Genomic DNA, 22,442 nt, shown 5'->3' on the forward strand with positions numbered 1-22,442 from the left:
GGGAAGAGTCATTTTTAGACGTAGGAAAAGGGCCTCAAGGTAGCATATATTGTATGAACAAACATAAGTATACACTGAGAATTACAACCGGTCTCAAGGATTGTATATATTGCGGAACCAATATCAGTGTCCCCATCCATTGATTGTAAGCATACAATGATATGAGAAATACTTACATGAGTAAGTTAAGGAACTCTGGTATTTTAAAACATGCAATTGTTGGGCGAATTAGGACGCAACTGCATTTTAATAGACATTTATTCCTAATAAATGACTACATGCTAAATGAATGTAGCATGATAAGGAAATTATACGAGAGACATACACAGAAAATAATGTTCCCCTTTTTGAAAGGGGGGAATGATGAGTGCCACTCTCAAACTGAAGAAAAGCTCTTTTAACAAGACTTTTCTTTATAATTTCTGTACATGAAATAGTCTAACAACACTGTGTACTATGTACACACGGCACTAGTGGTATCCGTATAATTTCACACCTGAGATTCTGAACAGATTTAGTGTTACCTTGGCAACACTTATTCAAAGGGAGGTCACACGAAAATTGCTGACCCCTTCTCCTTTTAATTGATAGTCCCAATCAATTTACTGTTCATCGCAGAGCTAAACGACAGGGTCCAAATAGCACCTGCCGCCACCACATATTGCTTCAATCCATAGATTTGCTTAGTATATTGTCTGTAAGACGCATTGGACAACCTCCGATCAGTAGGTGAACGAAGAGGCTGAAGTCCACACACTGAAAGGTTCAGTGATGAAGCAACTTTCCTCGGATCTTTTATCTGCAGGAGTACTGTCAGGATCCGCTCCGCGAAAAAGGTAGGTGAGCTTCGCCCTCAGTTGTAGTGGATAGTTTGATCCAAAGTTTTCTCCTGTAAAGAGCTGTTCCTCCTGAAGTCTGAAGTTCTATGAAGATAGACCTTAGACGCTCTAGCAGACCTAGAGAGACATCTTCCTTCAGAGGGCAGATTCTCCAGGAGCCCCACCTCTTAGTAGGTAGGACGTCTTTAATGAGAAAGGTTAGATCAGAAAGAGATGCAGTTCTCTCACTTAATGTGGCCCTCAGGATAGGGCCACTATTACACTAACTCTAGTCCCAGAGGCTATAGCGAACCGAAAAATTAACCTTTTAGGTTAGATGGTTGAGGGAACAATCCTCATTGTTCACAGGTGAGGCATAATGTAGGACCTTGTCCAAAGACCATTAGATGGGCTTTAGTGGCGTTGCGGGCCTAAGCCTGCACATGTTATCGGGAATTTATTAAAGATTCCAATCGTTAGATCCATTTAAAGGGCATATAGAAGAGGTCTAGTCGGGGCTGACTTGCACAGAGATAATGGTCCATGGATCCAAAGATCCCATTGAGTGACCTCTCTCGCAAAGTCGGCCATACCCTTGGTGCTTACTCAAGGGTTTATATGGAGACAAGGCCGAAGAACTAGCGTTCTCATAGTATTCAAGGATACACTGCCTCCTTCCTCAAAGGCCAACGTGCTGTCGGCCGCCAGACCCTGAATATAGGGGTGGACAGAGAAGGACAGGCAGAAGATCATGAGATTGTTTTCGGGCCCGTTTGCTTTACAAAACAATTTACTTTCCCAAGAAGACTCGTATTGTCTTCTCGTTGACTAGACTAGTATTCTTCTAGGAATTCTATTTTGTCCTTAAGATCCCAGTCTTTTTCCTAACCGCTAAGGGCAAGGAATTCGTAAAATGAAGGGATCAGGTGTACTGTGATAAATAGAAGGCAGAAAACTTCTGAACCTCCTGGATAATCCTAGGTGCATAACTAGGACTAGCCTCAGCCTCAATTCCTTCATTACAGGGAACGGGATGTTCTTGGGCTTTCTGGGAGCCAATAGAGCCCCTCTTCCTTGGAAGGGTCTCAGCATGTAGAGGGCCTTCTGGAGGAAATTTTGATGGGCTGAATAGGAATTCTAAGTCCATCACTTCTAATGTAGAGACATGATGTCTGTTACCTCCATTAGGGGGTCCTCGTATGGGACTAAATAACGAGATAGTATCTTGATAACGCTCATGATGAAGAGAACGATTTGCAGCTCGGGGACTTGTCCCTTTCTGGGAGGGAATGGGTCTGCGTCCGTGTACCATTCCAACTCTATTGGGTGGAACCCAAGAAGAGCATCCGCTGTCACCTTGCGGATCATATATAAACGAGCTGCTGATAGGCGCCATTCCCTTAAGGAAGGGATGGCTAGCATTCCCTAATGAAATGAGACGTCCCTTATCCTCGACAGTTTTGACGCCTTATTATCTCTTCGATACTCCAGATCAACCTGAGGAGGTCCGATCTGTGTGGAGAGAGTTTATCCACCCATTACAGGGCTAAAATGGCCTACGGGTCCGTGGCCTTTGGTCATTGTAGGGTAAGCGGAGAGGGAATGACCATCATTGGTCCTATTAGATCTCTTCGAGCGTTTGATGCGTATCTTCTCCAGCCTCTTAGCGCATCTTATAGTTGTGCACGTAGCACTGGGTCTGTCATCATCGTGAACTGGAGAGAGTTCGAAACTCCTCCCTGTTAGCGTTATGGAATCCTGACTGATTACCATAGTCTCTTGACAGAACTTGCGATCTCCTTTTACATCCCCAGGGGAAAAGGGGGCGTTAGGGTGACTACAGGTTTCAATGATTTTTTAAAACATTGAAGCCCCTGAGCTGGAGAGAATCGAGATTCTATTATTTGCATCCTCAATGTTCCAGGACCGGATCATCTCCATGGATGCTCATAGACAGTAATTTCGGGTGCTGCCCACCCCAGCCTGTCGTCCAGGGCCATCGTTGCCTGAACTCTTTCTAGGCTTGGTTTCGCTTGACTGTCTGCTAATTCCGTAAGAATCCTAGGACTGAAACTAGTCCGACGAGAATCTCGTCCAGGATCTACGTTATCTTCCATAACTTGGATCCTAGGTAGGAGGGGAGGGGGTGACTGACTGGAAGTTGCTGATAGACATCTTCCAGGGCTGGCTAGATTGTCAACACCCTTTACTGAATAGGGTCCTTATGTTCAGAAGGATTATCATTCTGAACTTGCTGTTCTATTGGAACTTATTGCGTGGCGCCAAGTCCAGAATGACTCAGAGATTTCTTGAGTCTTAAATGTGAACACTAAACTGCCTTCATTGGAAATCGATGGACTCTACTTTCCTCACCGCTAGTATGCTCTAGAGCTTTAAGGTATACTCTTCTAGGGGGAATTTGAATATAAGAAGAGTTGAGGAAAGGATGGTGGAGGTATGTCCATTTCCATTCTAGTCTCATCTTGGTCAGGCCTTGGACTCCAGTGATCAAAGGTCCGGCGATCCAGGAGGAACTTCCCTCCTACCAGAAGCGTCTGTTTGCTTCGCTTGATCCGAAGGTGTATAAATCTGACTGTCTGTGAAACAACGGTCATTGTAACTGTGGGATGCAGTTTAACATCCTAGGGAGAACTAAGAAACCCTTCCATTCTCCTTTCAGACCATACCTGACTGTTTGCCTATATCAGCTTTTCAGTGTTTCACTGTAATAGAAGATTCCTTTCTATTGCATAAAGCTTAGGATAAGTACGCTGGAAAGAGGAGAGACGCAGACGTGTAAATCCTTCCAGCCAACTGCTGCGGTCTTCCTAATTATTGATTCTAGGGCATCCCCTTTCAAGAAGATGCCGATGGAAGATTCTAGTCCATAAGGCTAGAGTAGCGCCCTACATCCGGGGAATTAATAATGAGAATCAAGAGGCTGATGAAGCATCAGCGTAAGGAAGAAGGGGGGGGGGGGGGGGGGGGGGGGGAAGTGGATCCCCCAAATCAGGTAGGTCTCAGCAAGGGGTTGTGCTTAGAAGCACAACGTACTGGAAAACCATTCTATTGTATGGTTATGTACCAAGGATTTCTGTCTGCGATATGGTCCTAAACTGCAGGTGTACAGGGTATTGTATACCCCTATACAACTGGCCTGTTACCATCAAGGCTAGTGCTTGGGGGTAAGTTAATTGGCACAGTACTTCAGTACCGATATGGCTAGCAGGTCTTCGACATATCAGTGATTTGTCGGCTGTCAGCGGGTCGCTGACAGACGTCACACCATCCTAGCCAGTATTCAATGTGACTGGGTAGTGGTGAAAACTATACGCATAGTCAGCGGATCTCTGAACCAGAGGAGACTCCTCGAGCTGTCGCCAGACCGCTGGGAATCGGCGGGCTGTCGATTAAAGGTATACCAACTCATTTATTGACTGGGTGGTGACCAAGGGCACACACTGCCGGCTCTTGGCGGCGGAGTCAGATGTGACAGTGAAACAATGACTGCTGTCATTGATTTCACTACAAGGTGTGGCTTGAATATGGAGTCTGCCTGGTGTTTGTCAATCGGGGGCTCGAGTCCCGCTCAGACCCACCAATGCCGTTAGTGTCTGCAACCTCAACTTGAGAGGCAGGGTTGGGGGTTTAGACCTTAAAAACATTTAAAAGGAACAGTAAATCGGCACTTTTAGTAATGAGAAAGTGAAGTTTTTGGTCCAATTCCCGTAGAGTTCTCGCATTTTACGGGTTCGCAGTTGAACCGCATTTAAGAGGTAACTTTCGAAACGAAACCAACCACAGTTCGACAGCTCTAGACTGCTGTCCTGCAGATTGGGGATTTTGGAAATAATATTGCTGGGGGAACCTGCATATATTATATCCGTGAAAATGCTCATTTTTATAACTGCGGAAGACTGCAATGCATCATCTGGTGTCCCTCCTGTAAGGAAGGGAGAACAGAAAGGAGTATTCAATTGATTATCGCATCGATAGGCAATTTGCAAAGTTGTCTTTTGACAAAATAGCTTAGGACAGTAAGCTAAAAGAGATAGTGGGAGACACATACCCGTGTATCCCTTGTGAGCCAATGCTGTTACTTCTCCTCAGTCTTAAGGAAATTCCTCCAACCGGGGAATTCCCTGAAGAAAAGGGGGCTCGAACACCTAGGTGTAAGGAAGTGTACATGCACTGTTCCCTTCTGTGCTTAACGCTGTGAGGTAAGGAGGATTGATACACAATCAGAGTATCGAAGGAATGTCATTCTTTCGAAATAAGAGCGGTAACAGCAGAAGCTCGCATCCAAGATATGTTGATTAGAAATTAAAAGACATATATTTGTCTATCCCCACCCACCTATTCGCTGCAACCTCCCTTACAATATTAAATCAGGAAGTTTCCTGAACAGGGAAACTCAGGGATAAGGGCTCTCCCCTTTAGGGGTTAGAGGCGTCACACCACCGGCCCTTTACGAAATTTAATATTGCAGGGTAAATAGAAACTGATTTCAAATCAGAATATTGATGAAATATTATTCCATCAATATAGAATTGGGTTCAGCAAATATCTAGATAGGGACACCCAATATATATTGGAAATAACTACTCGTATAATCTATACGTTAGTTATCCATCTGCCGTATTTACTATACCGCAAATATACTGACTACCTGTATAGACCTATACCGTAGTTCAGCCGGAAGAAAATAAAAGACATATACTTATGCATCCCAACCAATCTATTTGCTGTGACCTCCCATACAATATTAAATCCGGGAGTTTCTTGATCAGGGAAACTCAGGGAGAAGGGCTCTCCCCTATAGGGGTTAGAGGTGTCACACCACCAGCCCTTTACGAAATTCAATATTGCAGGGTAAATGGAAACTGATTTCAAATCAGAATATTGATGAAATATTAATCCATCAATATAGAATTGGGTTCAGCAAATATCTGGGCAGGGATACCCAAGATATATTGGAAATAACTACTAGTATAATATATACGATAGTTATTCATCTGCTGTATATACTATACTGCAATTATACTGATTACCTGTATAGACATATACTGTAGTTCAGCCGGCCTTTTGCCGGATTAGCTAGCTATTGTCGGAGCATCTAGCAAGCTAGAAGGAGAGAGAGACAGAGAGAGAGAAAGCATGGAGTGAAGGCTCTCTATTACTGTATATGTATACAGTAATAAAAGATGTAAAAGTCTAATTTTACTGCCTTTCTCCGAAAAGAAGGTTCACTTCCATTTAGCCATAGTACTATTGCCGGCTTACTACTGTAGGGCAGCCTCCGGCAGCACGAGTACAGTCGGCATACTACCTACTGAGTCAGTATCTATCTGTGCCGGTCTACTGCCGGCCAGAACAATACGCCGACAACAGAAACTGTGGCTAGCAGTTCAAGGGAGAACTGGAGAACCTTGTTGACAAAAGGGGCCTCCCATCCACAGCCGCTGGAAGCCGGCAGTCGCCGACAGCCGTCATGGCCGTTGGCAGTCGGCAGTCTCCGACAGCTGATGACTGAGGAGGGGGGGGGGGTCTGGGCGGCCCCGGCAACCCACTTGCAATGGTAAGGTTGCAGGACTCCAGCACAGGAAAGACAATGGCTCGGCCATCGTAAAAGAACAGAGAGGGGAGGGGAAAGGGTCCTATATGAGGTATAGGAGGGACCGGCAATGTTGCCGGATCTACACACCTTGAAGAAACTCTGTTTCAGTACCGGCACGACCACAAGCGGCAGGAGAATCATTTATTCTCCAGCTTAGGAGGTGCTAATACAGTTAAGGGGACGGCAGCTCATGCCGTTCCTCTCAACAAGGGAGAAACAGAGTTCCAATGCCGGCGCCATCCTAGGCCACAAGAGTATACGACTCTATAGCCTAGGGTCGGCGAGCATAGGACTAGTCTACTAGACCACAGGGAGAAGGTGGCGGTAACATTCGACCACTTCAGGTGTAGTCTAGGGAGGGCTAGCCTCCTATGCCGGTAGTTCCGACGGCAAGGGAATGCAATCACCCCGCCGACCAACTGCCGACAAAGACTAAATACTCTGAGGTTCTGATCGAATCCCAAAACTTGCCGACGGCCGTTAAGGGATGAGACAGAAAACTCTAGGCTAGTCATGCCTGAATTCGAAATTCAAGGCCAACGCAGAGAGTTGTAGCCTAAGGCTACTCTCAGAGGGAAGAGAGATTACCCATAAATCTCTAGTGAGATTGATGATGGTTAATATAATTCCAGGAGATATCGATATCCAGGAATGATAACCAATACACAAGGGTAACCGGGGAAATGACGAAAGTATATGTTGTCTAGGTTATGTTACCCCGACATGACGAGATTTCGGTTACCTAAATCACCAAAACTCTGACATATACGATCGCCACAGAAAGGGAAAAATATGCTTATAGATATCTTTACAATATATAATGCCTAAATAGCTTTCATAACAATGAATAAGCTATTTACACCGGAATATCGTTCTGCTAACTAAATAGCACATGTACCAAGAACGACAGCGCCATGGCGACACCGGCGATCGGCGAAGATCCACACACAAGAAATACACAATTTCATTGCGAAGCTGGAACTAAATTACATATTGTAAAGAATCAGTACTCAACTTTCTAGATGGAGAAAGAAGCCGTAGAAGCATAAGGATTCCCAGAAATCGATCGGAAATGTCAGATCGACAGGGAACACCACCGTAGCGAGACGCTACAGATAAAGGAATGACCGCCAGAGGGAGTTGGCGCGGTTTTGATACGATTGTAGTAGGGGAACCAGGGTAATCTTTGTTGCGGTTACCCTTCTATTCTGCCACGTTTCCCCTAGAGCCTAGAGGCGTAAAGGCTATTCGGGGTGCAGATTGCCATGTGGCGTGTCAAGAATACGTCCCCTGTTGATATACGATACCCTTGAGAGTAATCTTAAAGGTACTCGCGCCAGAAGTTAGAATTCTGTGAAACCTTTGGTTTGATTCTCTGGGAATATCACTGTAGTCATATATACCCTTCGAAAGCTACTAAAGGAACCTTCCATTAGGACGTCATGGCTTGAGCCCAAAAAGAACATTTTGACCCTTGTAATAGATTTCATATATTTTCTCTTTGTACTAAATAATTCCTGACTTAAAATTGTATATTCATTACACATTCTCTTTAAGTAGTGGTTTTGGTTTCAGATAAGACTAATTTTAGGTTTTCCTTACAAAATTGCCATTTTTTCAACCAGATGAATTACCCCGTGATATCTTATAACTTTATTGATGTTGTAGCCCTACATCTTGGCTAAAGACTGAAAAAAGTTAATCATGCTGGCATATGGTGATATAGAGTAGACCTAATTTTAGAAATGCAATAAATTTAACCTAATCTTGAAGATGTAATATTTAGCATAATCTTGAAATAGACTTTTATACCAACGTTTTTTTAAAGATTACCTGGAACTTCCGGTCAGACACAGGATTTTGCAAATTTGGGAGCCATCCCAGTTCTAATATATTGTATTCATTTATTGATCTACCTCAATATCAAAGTAGCTTATAAAAAGATGGAATTTATAAATTAAAACTCATGCTTTTTTCACTCGATGCGCTTCACTTAATTAAAGACTTGATTCTTTCTTTATGGTTAAGATTAGATGGAAAGACAGCTGCCATAAGATGTTGAAAAATTTATTTAAATGGATTTTTTGGCTCCTAGTTGTGATATTGAAATTTCAGTATTTCTTTCAATGTCTATTTGTAACTTAGGAAGTGGCATAAGCTGAATTGCTGCAAGGGAAACATTTCATACGTAAATAGTGTTTTAATGAAATTTCTGCACTCCAAGTAACAGAAAATAGGCATGCCCTTGAGTAAATTAATTTGCAAAGAAAAGATACATTAGTTATATCACTTGATATTCTTTTAAGAATTTTATTACTGTAATGAAGTCAAATAATGTTGCATATTTTTATCTGCAGATTAAAAATTTTATCAATCCCTATCAGATATAATTTTCAACAGCTGTTATTGTTGTTGTAGCCCCTTTTATTGTGGTTTTCCCTTAAATCATGTTATATAGTTTATCTTAAGTTTCCATACAACCCAACCATCTATAGCATAATTTTAAGAAAAGAATGATTATACTTCAGAATTATATAAAGATTATATAATGTATTGAAAACATCTCAAACTATTACAACAAATGTTCTTATGTTGTTTCAGACTCTGAAAGAATTTCCGGAAGAATTACGGGGAGATATATCCATGCACATTCACCGGGAGATTTTGTCTCTACCTATTTTTGAGACTGCTTCCCATGGGTGCCTAAAACTACTCAGTCTTCACATCAGGAATAACTTTTGTGCCCCCGGGGAGTATTTGGTTCACAGGGGAGATGCTCTCCAGTATATCTTTTATCTTTGCAATGGCTCCATGGAAGTTGTTATGGACGAGATGGTGGTGGCTATTTTAGGTAAAAAAGATAATTGGTTGCTAATTTATGTAAAAAAAAAAAAAAAAAAAAAAAAAAAAACATACTGGCTACTTTAGATCAAAGCATATTTTAAATGATCCTGAAGATATTCTTTTCATAGCAGAAATTTGTTTTATTTTGAAATATAGTGTACTGTTTATTTTAGTGTCAAATATTTTAATATGCTGTTACCTGGAATTCACACAGATATTTAGCTTATTCAAATTTTTTTATCCTTTGCATAACAATCTATTAGTAGACTCCCCTACATAATTTTTACCTGGTTTGATGTTTTCAGGAAAAGGCGATCTAGTTGGGAGCGATGTGGATGTGCATTTACAGAATGGAACAGATACTGTTGTCAAGTCTTCATGCGATGTGAAAGCTCTCACTTACTGTGATCTCAAGTCTATTTTCATTCCTGGACTATTAGAGGTTCTTAAATTTTATTTGGAATATCAACTAGAGTTTTCTAATGATATCAAACATGATTTGACATACAACCTTAGAGAAGGATATGACAGCGAGGTAAGTTCGAAATGCCTTGACATATTTGTTATTTCTATATATTACTGAGAATAAACTTATTTATACATATTGCATTTTATAATCTGTAATGTAGTGTTTTATGATTTTTTACAAGCTTTGCAATTTGTAGTAAAAAAAAGGGCAATGAGAAAGTATTATTTGATGAAATTTAAAGGCTAAAAGGCTTACAAGAAGTATGTTTTGCAGAAATTTAGGATTATAAAAGCATTTATTGAAGCCTGTTATGCATCACTAAAGCAGCTCTATAACTTATCCCACAGCAGCAAGACAACGATTTATTCTCCGGAAAGAACCATTTGCCTTCCATCAGCGAGGACGACGAGGAGCGTGGTAGCGAGGAAGACGACAAGTCCCCGGTATCGACATCGCCCAGGTCGCCTCTCCATTCGCGCACCACCACAAGGTTCAACTTTGCACGGTCAGTTATTGTTGTCCTGCTTGCAGTTGGCGTGCCCCCGTAGTGGCCATCCAGATATGGCTCCGTAGATGGATTACAATACATTCTTTTTTCACTGGATGTTCCAAATATAAGTACAAATTTCGATGCGTTGTCACCATGGCACTGTAGATTATCGTAGTTATTTTTTTTTCATCTATTAGAAAGAGCTTTAGTGAATCTGTTTTTAGTGTAGTGCATGCAAAGCATAGCCTCTGAATGTACACATATTTTAAATAATACACAGTGCTTTATCAGTCTTTACCACAAATTTATATGCATATTTTACTAAATGAAGTCAACTGAAAAATGTATAGCTATTTTGTAATGGGCTTTCTGCTGCTCCTGAGTATTATAGATCAATAACATAGTAATGAAAATTCGTGCCAATTTAGAATGGGATTAGTTTCACCTGACCATTATGGCCATGATTGCCACTTATAGATAGCACAGTACTTGTTGATTCTGATAACTATATAATACTTGGTTTTGCTTCCAACTACAAGCTTTCTTGTGTAAACACTCAAGAAAGATATAGTGCCTGATTACACCAGGAAACTAGGTCCTCTTATCAAAAGATATGATAGTAGCCTATCAGTGCCACTTGCTTCTGGTCTTTCTACCATCATTGGAATGCTAGATGCCAGCTGTCTCCTGTAATTTTTGTTTGAAGTAATATTGCACAATGTGGTGCTAGTTTCCTCTTAGCCAGCAATGGTGATCAGACCACTGTAGACCTGTTTAGCCATCTTTCATAGACCACATTTCAAGAAGAACCTATCATCAGTGCCGTCAGTTCAGGTGCATACATCACAAACATCCACATTGTGTTGTATTTTGAGTAATGAAATGAAGGTCCTATATGGAAGGCAGCATATGCTTCCACATGAAGGAACTCAGACTGGAGCCTAGATGAACGAATGAGTTAGCCAAGTTACATCCCTAATTGAAATAGCAAAATGCTACAAGTCCAAGAGCTCCAACAGGGAAAGCAGCCCAGTGCTGAAAGGAAATAGAGAATTAATGAATAAACTATAAATGAGAAATATAAAGAAAATTATAGAATTTATTAAGATAAATAGCAACATTAAATAGATAATTCATAGAAAACCATTTACCAACAAGTTTAAACTTTTGCCTATTCAACCGCCAGATTAGGAAAGCATTCCAGTGTGGTTACAGCAAGAATGAAACTTCTAATATACTCTTTATTATTGAGTCTTATGATGTAAAAGGGAAACACTGTTAGAATTAGCTGCATACCTAGTTCTACATACTGGATTGTACAGTCAGAAAATATCTGAGAGAACAGATCTCAAAAGAAATATTTTTTAGTAAATTAATCTTTAAACATCAAGCAGAGTGAAAGGCAAAAATATACGAGGTAGCAGCAACAATGAGAAAATATAGAAAAGAGATAAAATGGGCAAAGTACAGTATTTAATAAAAGGTGAAAATTTTCAAGTTAAGGAATGAAAATAAAAAAAATACTGGAATGAGGGAGGCAGTAATTTGATAACTTTTGAGAAAAGAAAATAACTATGAACTGAGTTGTTAGAATAATGGTAGAACCAATTTACAACATTACAGCTGAAGAGGTTAAAAGGATATTTAAAGGTAAAAGAAAATTGGAATAGCTAAAGGTATCCAGAATAATTTAATAAGGGCAAAAGAAGAGCCTTTTTATCTGGAGCTCATTGGAACACATGAAAACCTACAGTATTACTGTATTGTAAAGGAGAGATAGGACCAGAAGAGTTGGAAAAGTTCCTTGTACTACAGTAATAGTTTACAAAGGAAAATGAGTAGAACTGCAATGCAAAAATTAGTTGCGACAGATTGCTATTGAAAAGGTGTAGGGAAAAGGCTGATTAAAGTTGTAAAAATCAATAACTGGCCATTTGGCTTTTTGCCAGAGACCAACCAATAAGAGATGTATTTATAATAACTACATGAAAGTACCACATAAACTGTAAGATATATCACATAATATGTAAATCTCAAAAAGGGGTGTGGAGTACAAAACAATTGATTACATGGGCATTCAAGGTAGATGGAACCAGAAAGACTTGTTAAGCTAGTGATGTTACTCTAGGATACCACTAGAAGAGTCCATTAAGGATCAGCACTGAGTCCATATGTGTTTATTATAATAAGAGGAAGAAGGAAAGGGGGTCCCTGGGAGCCCTCTTATGTAGATGACATGGTATTAATAACATGAACTGAAGGGGAAGTAATGAGAAGTGTGGAATGGAGAGTCAAGGACAGAAAATAAAAGAAAGAATTTTAAAACTGCAGTAATGGTGAATTGAATAGAAATTTTTTTTTTTAAATACAATAAGAAAAAGGACCATGTTGAGCCAAGTACTTTGTACCAAATGTGACAATTGATGTTACTGCTCTAGATTATAAAATTTACGAAAAGTAAAAGATAAGGAACAATTAACCAGAAAAGCACTGAGAATGTTAGTACAATGACAAAATTGCAGGAAGAACCAGGAAATAATGGTGAAAGGAAATAGTTGAAGACCTATAAATGGCAGGAGTTTTGTTAGACATGTATGACAAAATAGTGCAGAGAATTCTTTTAAAACCCCTAACCTCACAAGGGAAAAAACTTATGGATATTTTTTTACTTTCATATCTCCTTGGAATTATTATAAGTAGTATGTTTAGTATTTACTAAGACAAGCTGAAAATATTGCTGTGGGAACACTTAATAAGACATGAAGTACTGTACATAGTGCATAATATTTGGGTTTTGAGGGTATACAGAGAAACTATAAAACCAAGGTAAACTAAGTAAAATATTCACCATGGAAAAGTAAAATTAAAAGGTTAATAAATCTGTAAATGATGTAAATGTAGGATGTGCATCTTATGAAAAGGAAGTAAAACCATATTGTTAACAAATTTGGAAAAATAACATTATAGTAGGCACATGAAATTTAGACACAGATGATCAAGGATTGCAGTTGGTACCTTCCCATTTCAACAGATTCAATTAGAAGCTGTACATGTTGCATATTATGTCCTGATATTGCACTGTGAGATTAAATTGGCATGTAAAATGTTTAGTAATCTTGTTTGATGTTTGTGAGTAAATTTATTTGTTAACCATTTCATGATTTACTTTGACAAAAATTAACTTTTCTAGTACAGTAGGTTTCAATAAGACATCAATCATCTAAATATTTTTTAATCATATATATATATATATATATATATATATATATATATATATATATATATATATATATATATATATATATATATATATATATATATATATATATATATATATTAAATCATGTTTTCCAAGTAAATTTCTTACCTAGTTATTAACAAATCTTAGTTGCAGTTTTACTGTGATCATGAAATCATTGTGAATACCCTAATTAACAATTTCTACCTTAAATGTTAAATAATGAAAAAATTTAAATCAGATTAGGCCTATCATGGTTTAGTATAGTATTACAGTATTGCCTTTGTTCATAAAATTTACTGGATTATACAAAACTCTCAGCTTTTCACCTCATATAATGTATTTTAAGTGTCATGATATTTGAGTAAAATATGGGGAGGCCTTCAGTAATTTCTCAGTTTTGTCATTTCTTCAAACCAATTTATTGGTTAGATTGTGTGTGATTAGCTGAATAATATTCTTTAATATTTTAGGTTTGACCTAAGCTTCCAAATTACTTTCTTACTAGTTGCAGGCTGTTGTATTTTACTTTTCCCACTGCAGATAACATTGAACAGAGTGCATAAGCAATGGTCTTTTTCAAGAAAGACAATGTTCCAATTACACCTTAACACTCAAGTTATCATCTTCAACACTGACTTCATTCTTTTAATCTAGGTTCCTTCCCAGAAAGTCTCCTCTTTTCATGCTTATCTATCCATGTTTATCATGTTAACTAGATTCTGGAATAGCAACAGTCCAGTGGTTTATATGATCAGCTTCCACAAACCTATCCAAAATTATTGGATGATCACACAGATCCTTTGTCACCTTAATTGGCCTTCCCTATTTATCTAGAATTGAAAAATGCCCAAAACTTTGATGGGATAAAGATAAATTCTTCTGTTACTCATATGGGCTACAATAATCATAAGGTTTATAAAGAACCTCTTGAAAGGAGTTAATATACTCTTTATGTACCCATCATAGTAATGAACACAACCATTTGCCTTAGGAGGGGTTTAAAAGACTTTTGTTTGAGCAAATCTATTTGACATCCAAGGATCTATGCATCATAATTTTTCTATGAGCATAACTATTTCACCAGAGGAGTGTTTGTACAAGTAATCTGTTTTTTATGGCCATATAATTTTGTCTTTTAGTTTCCCAATAAACTACTTGTTTTTAATGTGAAAATTCTCACTTCAATTAGTACACTCTTCTGTCAGAAAACTATCATACACAGTAATGAGACTTGCTACATTTGTCTAGGGTTTTGCCTAGGAAAGGTACAACTTTTTAAATATTTAAGGGAAAAATGTAAGATTCTGAATTTATGATTAAATCAAAGCTTTCTGCCTATGTAAGTACTGTACCATATGGCACTAGTAAAAGTACTGTACAAAGTTCGAATATTTAAAAAAAAAAGCATAAATTTGGGCAAAAACTAGTTACAGTTTTAACCAGTTAAGGTCTTTGTAAAGGCTTTAAATAGCTTTTGAATTCTACAGGTCCTGTTTTTCTAAGGTTAAAAGAAGTTCCTAGCCTGACTTATGAAATATGTTAGTAGCTACAAATACTGTATAGGCAGGTCCATTTCAGTTGCCCAATAGTGACTATGAATACAGTCACGTATATGCTGCAGATTCCACTGATATATGGGTCCATATCCATAACCTTTATTTAATCTGTAATAGGCATACTAGTTCAAGTAAGGTAGCCACAGCCACCAGCTATCTCTTGAATGTACCACAGTAATGTCTAGCAAAGAATCTTATTTTAGGGGTACTACAGGGTATGGATCCGTATTGGCAAGAGACCCGTTAGGAGTACAACCAGCGGTGCATATGCTAGCAATCACTCTAGTTACTGGTCTCTATATCCATTACTGCAGGCAAGATACAGAATGCCTAATGCAATGAGGTTGAATGTATCCATTAATACAGTAGCATTTCAACATGGATGAATTTCATTGTCACATTACATGTTTTAAATTACTAGTATGTTTCTACAGTACTTATTATTGTACTTAAGCTGTGCAACCTTATACAGTAGTGTTTAGTCACTACGCAATCATGCTGTTAGGGATAACCGAGGAAACTATACTCATTGAAAAGAAAATCCTATTAAATCATTTATTTAAAAACAATTGAAAACCATAACAATGCCAAACATTATATAGTTAATACTAGCTTAAAAGTGGTCAACCGAAATATATACTGAACACCAAAAATGCAAATGAAGAAGGTATAAGAAACCTGATGTATTTTCCTTGAGCTGGTATATAAACATAATAATTAAGGATATAACACACAGTACTAAGAGTCACTTATAACACACAGTACTAAGAGTCAATTCTATGGATATCAGACATCTGTATCCACCAACATTAAACCATGTGACTATAACTGGTATGACCACCCTTTGCATTCACAACCATGACACATCGTCTGTGCATGGAGTGAATGAGACAGTTGATAGTTTTATAGAGATTCGACGCCATACCTGCAGGATGGTTACCTCTAGCGGTACAGCTGTCATTGGCCTCAGACGTGCCATGTTCTAATGTCTCTGCACTTCATCCCACAAGTACTCAATAGAGTTGAGGTCAGGACTAAGAGCCGGCCAGGATATGGTGTTGATATTGTGTTGTTGCAAGAAGACGTCAGTAATTCTGGCAGTCTGGAGACAAGCATTATCCTGTTGAAACAAGAAGTTGCCATGTCATGCAGAGAAAAAAAAAAAAAAAAAGTTCAACCTGAGGCGTCAACACCTGATTGATGTAACACTGAGCAGTGACCATCACCAACTTTCTGAAAGATTACAAGGTCAGTTCTCTGATTTTAACCCTATTCCACCCCAAACGATTACACCAGGACCAACCCACAAGTTCCAGCTAATGACAGACTGGTCATGATAATGCTCACCACGGTGAACATGGGCAGAATCAACACAATACTGTACTGACTTCAGCAGAGCAAAGAACACTTCTTCACTGCTGTTGACGCTAATTTCAAGCATGCTTGGGCCCACTATAGTCTCGAGCAGTGGTGACGTAGAGTGAGAGCAGGATCTCATGATGGTCACCTACACTAAAGTCCCCTGTCATGAAGTCACCATCTTACTGTGTTGGAATTTACACCCCTCCCGTGACTTCCAACAATGTTCTAAGCAGTTTCACTGGCCAACAGGAAACATCCTTGCAGATGTGACTTGTGAGTGTAACGGTCCTGACATTGTGTTGTCACGTGGTCTGCTGGTATAATGCTTGTCAATGGTGCTGTTGATTGCCTGGAATCTTTCTGGCAGATGGTAGATGCTGAAAATGTGGACGTTAAAGATGTTTGCACATCTCTGAATGCTCTTACCTGCTTGAAGTTTCCAAAAAACTCTCTCTCTCTCTCTCGCTCTGTGTCAGTCATTGCCTTTTTACTGACGATGAGTGAATGATTCATAGTGACACTTTCCTAGCTTTGAAAGACATCATTATCACTGACAGTTTTTGCAGCATAGCAAAGCATGTACGTATGCATCCCACACTTGACTTCGTCCTTGTGTTTGAGTGCTGTGGACTTAGTGTTGACTGCCCTTTATTCTGGTTAGGATTGTTTTCAAATAATTATAAAACTTAGTTCAATATAACGATAGTAGCAACCATTTTCCCATATCAAATATGAACTTGGGGATTTCTCATTTCTTTAGGAGTTCCTTATACTAGTTGAAAATGAAATGCATTAGAATTATCATCATAATTTGGGGGTTATTGTATGAAGTTTGATATATAGTTGGCCATTGCAACATTAAATCACTTTGGAATGAAATTTTTCTTATATCTCTTTGGAAGTTTTTAAAGCTTTTAATTCTAAATTTTTAATATGGATGTTCTGTAATTCTACATTAATTCAGTGACCATACTAATTCACCAAAATTTTTTTTAATTATCAATGCCTAATTTCACTTATGTGTATTAAATTGTCCAGGAAGCTTCGTTTTTAAATAACTTTAAATATACACATCAAGATTTAAAGTGAATTTTGAATGCATACACAACACCACATGCTGCATGACATGACTGTTGAGACACTGACACAGAAATAAAATGGCAACATTTCAAGAAAGAATGAGTGTTTAACAAATTTTATTTCCAACAGGAATGAAGAAGAAGTTGGAAGCCCTCGATGGGGAGGTCATCGAAGTAGAGAGCGAAGTGGTGGTACCCCATCACGCAGCGCACTCAAGACACTGTCACCAACTCGTATTCATCATCGTTCTTCAGATGAACTCAGAGGCGATGATCAGGCAAAAGTTCAGTTGGAAAAACTTGACACACAAGTAAATACTCTCCACTCTGATGTCAGTGGTCTTACACAAGAGGTACGTACAAAAATAAAAGTGCAATGCAATACTATAATAAATTCTTACTGTATACTGTACAATACAGATGCATACTGTAAAGTGCATTTGAATGTTTATTTGCTTAAAACATTATCTATTAAGTATATTCAAATAGTATACAGGTACTATGTACTTTAAAATTAATGCCTTTGTGACATCAGAAATGACAAAGACTGATACAGTACAGTACTAGTATTTGTTCCTACACGAATACAAACCCTCGACTTTTAATAGGAATATGATTCCAGCAAAGCCAGAACGGCCATGAAAACATTTTTAATGTGGTAGTAGTTGCTGGTGGGTGTAGGGTAAGCCCCATCAGCGGACCACTTGCTTCGATTTCGGCTGCAAGATTGTATAAACGTATTCCTCCTTCCTAATTTTCTGGTTGTCATAATCTTTTGCTTTTTCTTACCAAATTTGCTTGGTGGTATCGAGACTCCAAGTGTGGACATTTAGATTTATCCTTGTAAGTCTAGCTGTAATTGTGGCAGGTTAATGAATAAACTGTCTATGGATACTCATCATCTTAATACTTTTTGCAGGGGGCATGACTATTCGCAGTCATCTCATGTGATGAGTGCAAGTCGAGGCATCCTCTGCAGTGGGTAGAGTTTGACACGAAGAAGGAGGCTAAGAGGGATTTTTTGCTTTGGATTTGGCAATGCCCAACTAGTTGCTGAAAAGAATCTAACCTTTACCTTTTCCATCTACTGTGCCATCATCAGATTCCTCTATGACTAGGTCCTCTGGAGGAATTTGGAAGGAGACTAGCTTTCACTCTGGGCCTGCTAAAGGAAAAGCAGAAGTATTGACTTCTATTAATAAAAATATTTCTCTGCCTTTCCTTCAAAGTTTGCCTTCTGTTGAAATGACCAACGTGTGTGAGGACTAAGACCTGTGGAGTTGTGGTCTTACCAGGGAATTGCTGTTGTTCCATCTGTGAAGAAGTTTCTGCAGCTGTTGGCTGATGCGAGGACCTCAAAAACTTCCCTTGCTATGTCCTACTCATCAACTAATGGAGGTGGTGTTCATCGTGACAACCATCGTAGGGTACTTGCCTGCTGTTAGAGAGGAACCTGTATACAGTAATCCCTCGCCATTTCGCGGCTCAAGTTTCGCACCCTCAGTGCATCATGGCTTTTCAAAAATATTCATCAGAAATTAGAAAAAATGGTGCGAAAATTATGCGAGCACTAGCAGAAGGCCGGGAGAGTATATTAGAACATCAGGTATCAACAAGGAGATGGCGCGCAACTCAAAATCCACCTCTCTGATTCGCTGGCCATCTCGGCTCCAGAATCTCGCAAGCTGATTGGCTGAGCCCCCGAGATGCTTTACCCAGCATCTCTCTGTCTGCCGTGCACCTTGCGAAGGGAGACCGCATTCATTGTTCTCTCTCGCTCATGTTACTTAGTCTTGCCGCGTGGAACTTTTAGCTGTTTTCTTGTGCTCTTTTAGTGCAAACTAGTGCTTGTGACTCCCTTGAAAATGGCTCCTAAATGTCCTCTACCCTCTACATCCTCTAGTAAACCCAAGAAGAAGAGAAAAATGATGACGGTGAACGAGAAAATGAAAGTATTGGACATGCTTAAGGCAGGCAGTAGTTATGCGTCTGTTGCCCGCATTTACGGAGTGAATGAATCGACGGTTCGCTACATAAAAAAAGATGAAATGAAAATACGTAAAACTGCCTCAATAAAGTTCTCCAAGGACACTAGACGCATTGTGACTCCTCGTAATAAGACGATTGTGCAAATGGAGAATGCGTTATCAATGTAGATATCGGATTGGCGGGAAAAGAAGGTCAGTCTCGATACCAACATGATTCGAACCAAAGCCAAAACCCTGTATTATAGCCTTGTTCCTGAAGGATAATCGAATGAAGACGATGAAGATGATGACGACGAGAAAATCTTGGTTTTGTTGTCAGCATGGGCAGGTTGGAGAAATTCAAGAGGAGGTTTGTCTTCGCAACGTTCCTTTGTGTGGGGAGGCCGCCTCGGCAGACCAAGAGGCAGCTCTTCGTTACGTTGTGGAAGAGTCCCTAAAATTAATTAAAGAAGGCGGCTATCTCCTGGATAAGGTATTCAATATGGATAAAACTGGGTTCTTCTGGAAGAGGATGCCGTCCCGGATGTTCTTTAACAAGGACGAAGTGAAGAAGCCAGAGTTCAAAGCCCACAAAGATCGCGTCACTCTCCTCATGTGCGGGAATGCCTCGGGCTTCATGCTTAAGTCCGGCTTAATTTACAAGTCCTTGAATCCTTGGGCTTTGAAAAACAAAAACAAAGCCTTGCTGCCCGTCTACTGGATAAGTAATAAAAAGGCATGGATAACCAAAGCTCAACTGGTTCGTGGACTGCTTTATCCCTCGGGCGAAGCCGTACCTCACGGAGAATGGGCTGCCTTTAAGGTCCTCCCCTTGATGGACTGTGCCAGAGGACATGCAATGGACCTCCATTACGACAGGGTCCAAGTGGAGTTCCTGCCCCCTAACACCACTTCCCTCATACAACCAATGGATCAGGGGGTCATTCGGGCCTTCAAGGCCCTCTACACGAGGTCTACGATGGAGGGCCTCATATCCTCCATCGACGAAGGCAACGAGGACTTCAGCCTCCAAAGATATTGGCGGGAGTACAACACTGCGACGTGCCTGGCCAACATTCAGAAAGCTCTAAATGAGATGAAAGAGCAAACACTGAATGCAAGTTGGAGAAAATTGTGGCCAGGCATTGTTCATGACTGTAAGGGATTTACGCCAGACGAAGTTCACCCCTCCGCCGTAGATAAGGCTGTGAGGTTGGCACAGTTATTAGCCAACGAAGGTTTCTCTGACATGACGACGGAAGACGTCAACTCACTGATCGAGTGCCATTCAGAGCCCCTAACCAACGAGGACCTTGTCGAAATAACAAGATCAGCGAGTGAGGAAGAAGAAGAGGCAGCCAACGTCGGCGACGACGACGAAGTTGAAAAACATGGCCTTACTTTGGACAACCTGCATGAGCTCTGCAACAAAGGGCTCAGGAAATCGATGATAACATGGTCAGAGCCATCGAATTTAGTAACCGTATTGAAGTTGTAATGGCATTGTACAAGAACATCTTTGCTCAGACGAAAAAACGTCAACAACTTCCCATCACGATGTTCTTAGTGCGCCAAAAACCTTCTGCGGAAGCATCAGATACTATTCTTGCTGCCTCTCCGGCTTCCCACCGAACCACTTCGCTACCTCCTGCAGTTTCTCCAGCTCTATCGAAAGCTGTCGACGACGATCCACCGCCTCTATCAACTGACGATAAGGCGTCGCCTGGGGAGCAGTAAAGCTCTCATTAACCTGTGCAGTAAATCATCTTCATCTTCTTCACCTCCATCATACTGCACAGGTGTTTTATCATCATTGTTAGAGGTGAGTTACGTATCTTGTTATAAGAATAAAGGAGTTCTAAAAACATATCTATATACACACACTATTTATATCTACATATGTATGTACAGGTACACTTACATTATTTATGTATAAATGTAAATGTACATACTGTATACATATTGTATTAAATATCACAAATTTTAAGTAATTTGTATTTTTCCTAACAGTACTTACCTCAAACTACTTTCTTAAGAGTATCTGGGATCTCCTCCCATCCAACCAGAGTTTTGTGTAGTTTACCCTAAACCCATTTTCTATGAGGGGCGACCTCAGGCGGAGTGATACGCGCCCTGAGGCTAACCCCGGGTCAGAGAGCATGCTTGTTTAGGTCTCGACCTCCAGTAAGTTCTTGGTTGCTAAGGTCTCTAAGAAAACCAGGGGACACTCGGGGAAGGCAGGGTGGGCCATTACCCGAAAGTAGTTCGAGGTAAGTACTGTACTGTTAGGAAAAATACAAATTACTTAAAATTTGTGATTTGTTCCAGCACGAAGTACTTACCTCGAACTACTTTCTTAGGAGACTTATACTTTAGGAGGTGGGCGTGGCCCTAAAAAGTTCTTAAGACCATGCTGAGGAAACTCCAGAGACCTAGAAAGTGGCTAGGTCGTGTTGACCCCATAGAAAATGAATGAGAGGAAACAACAAAAAAACCCATCTTAGTGTCTAAGAAACTCACCTGTGCGAGAAAAGTTAGGGGACCTGTCTTCCTCTTGATGAGGTACTCGTCTCTGGCTCAGGGCCCTCACAGAGCTCACTTGAAGCGGAAAAAGGGGAAAGGAAGTACAAGGGGATTTAAGGAACTCTTGTGCTTGTTACCCGCGGTTATCACTGAGGCTATGCCTTTAAACCGTTTGGAACGCTGAAACGACGGTACCTATCGAGAACCCGTCCAGGGATCTTCTTGAATAGTCCTTCAAATAGTGAGCTGTGAAGGTAGACTGGTTGGTCCAGGTGCCTGCCGTTAGGATCTGGCCCACTGCCATATTTTTCTCTAAGGCCAACGTAGTACTCGGGCCCCTAACGTCATGGGGCTTGGGTTTCCCACCATACTGTAGGCCCTGATGATGACCTGTCATAACCAGAAGGAGATGGTATTCTTCGAGACTGGCTTCTTCACGAGGCCAGTGGAAACAAAAAGAGACTTGATCCCGGGCC

The 22,442-nt window shown here is 40.0% G+C and overlaps 1 protein-coding gene across 1 annotated transcript in view; it reads left to right on the forward strand.

Annotated features, from left to right (window-relative positions):
- Window positions 1-22,442, forward strand: part of Elk (Eag-like K[+] channel) — a 686,579-nt gene that overhangs the window by 644,999 nt on the left and 19,138 nt on the right. Inside the window, 4 exon segments of the mRNA XM_068356818.1 lie at window positions 9,037-9,286; window positions 9,585-9,814; window positions 10,096-10,253; window positions 17,607-17,829. Coding sequence (XP_068212919.1) covers window positions 9,037-9,286; window positions 9,585-9,814; window positions 10,096-10,253; window positions 17,607-17,829 — 861 coding nt within the window.

Source organism: Palaemon carinicauda, chromosome 33, assembly GCF_036898095.1.
Source record: "Palaemon carinicauda isolate YSFRI2023 chromosome 33, ASM3689809v2, whole genome shotgun sequence".
In the NCBI taxonomy this organism is placed as follows: Eukaryota; Metazoa; Arthropoda; class Malacostraca; order Decapoda; family Palaemonidae; genus Palaemon; species Palaemon carinicauda.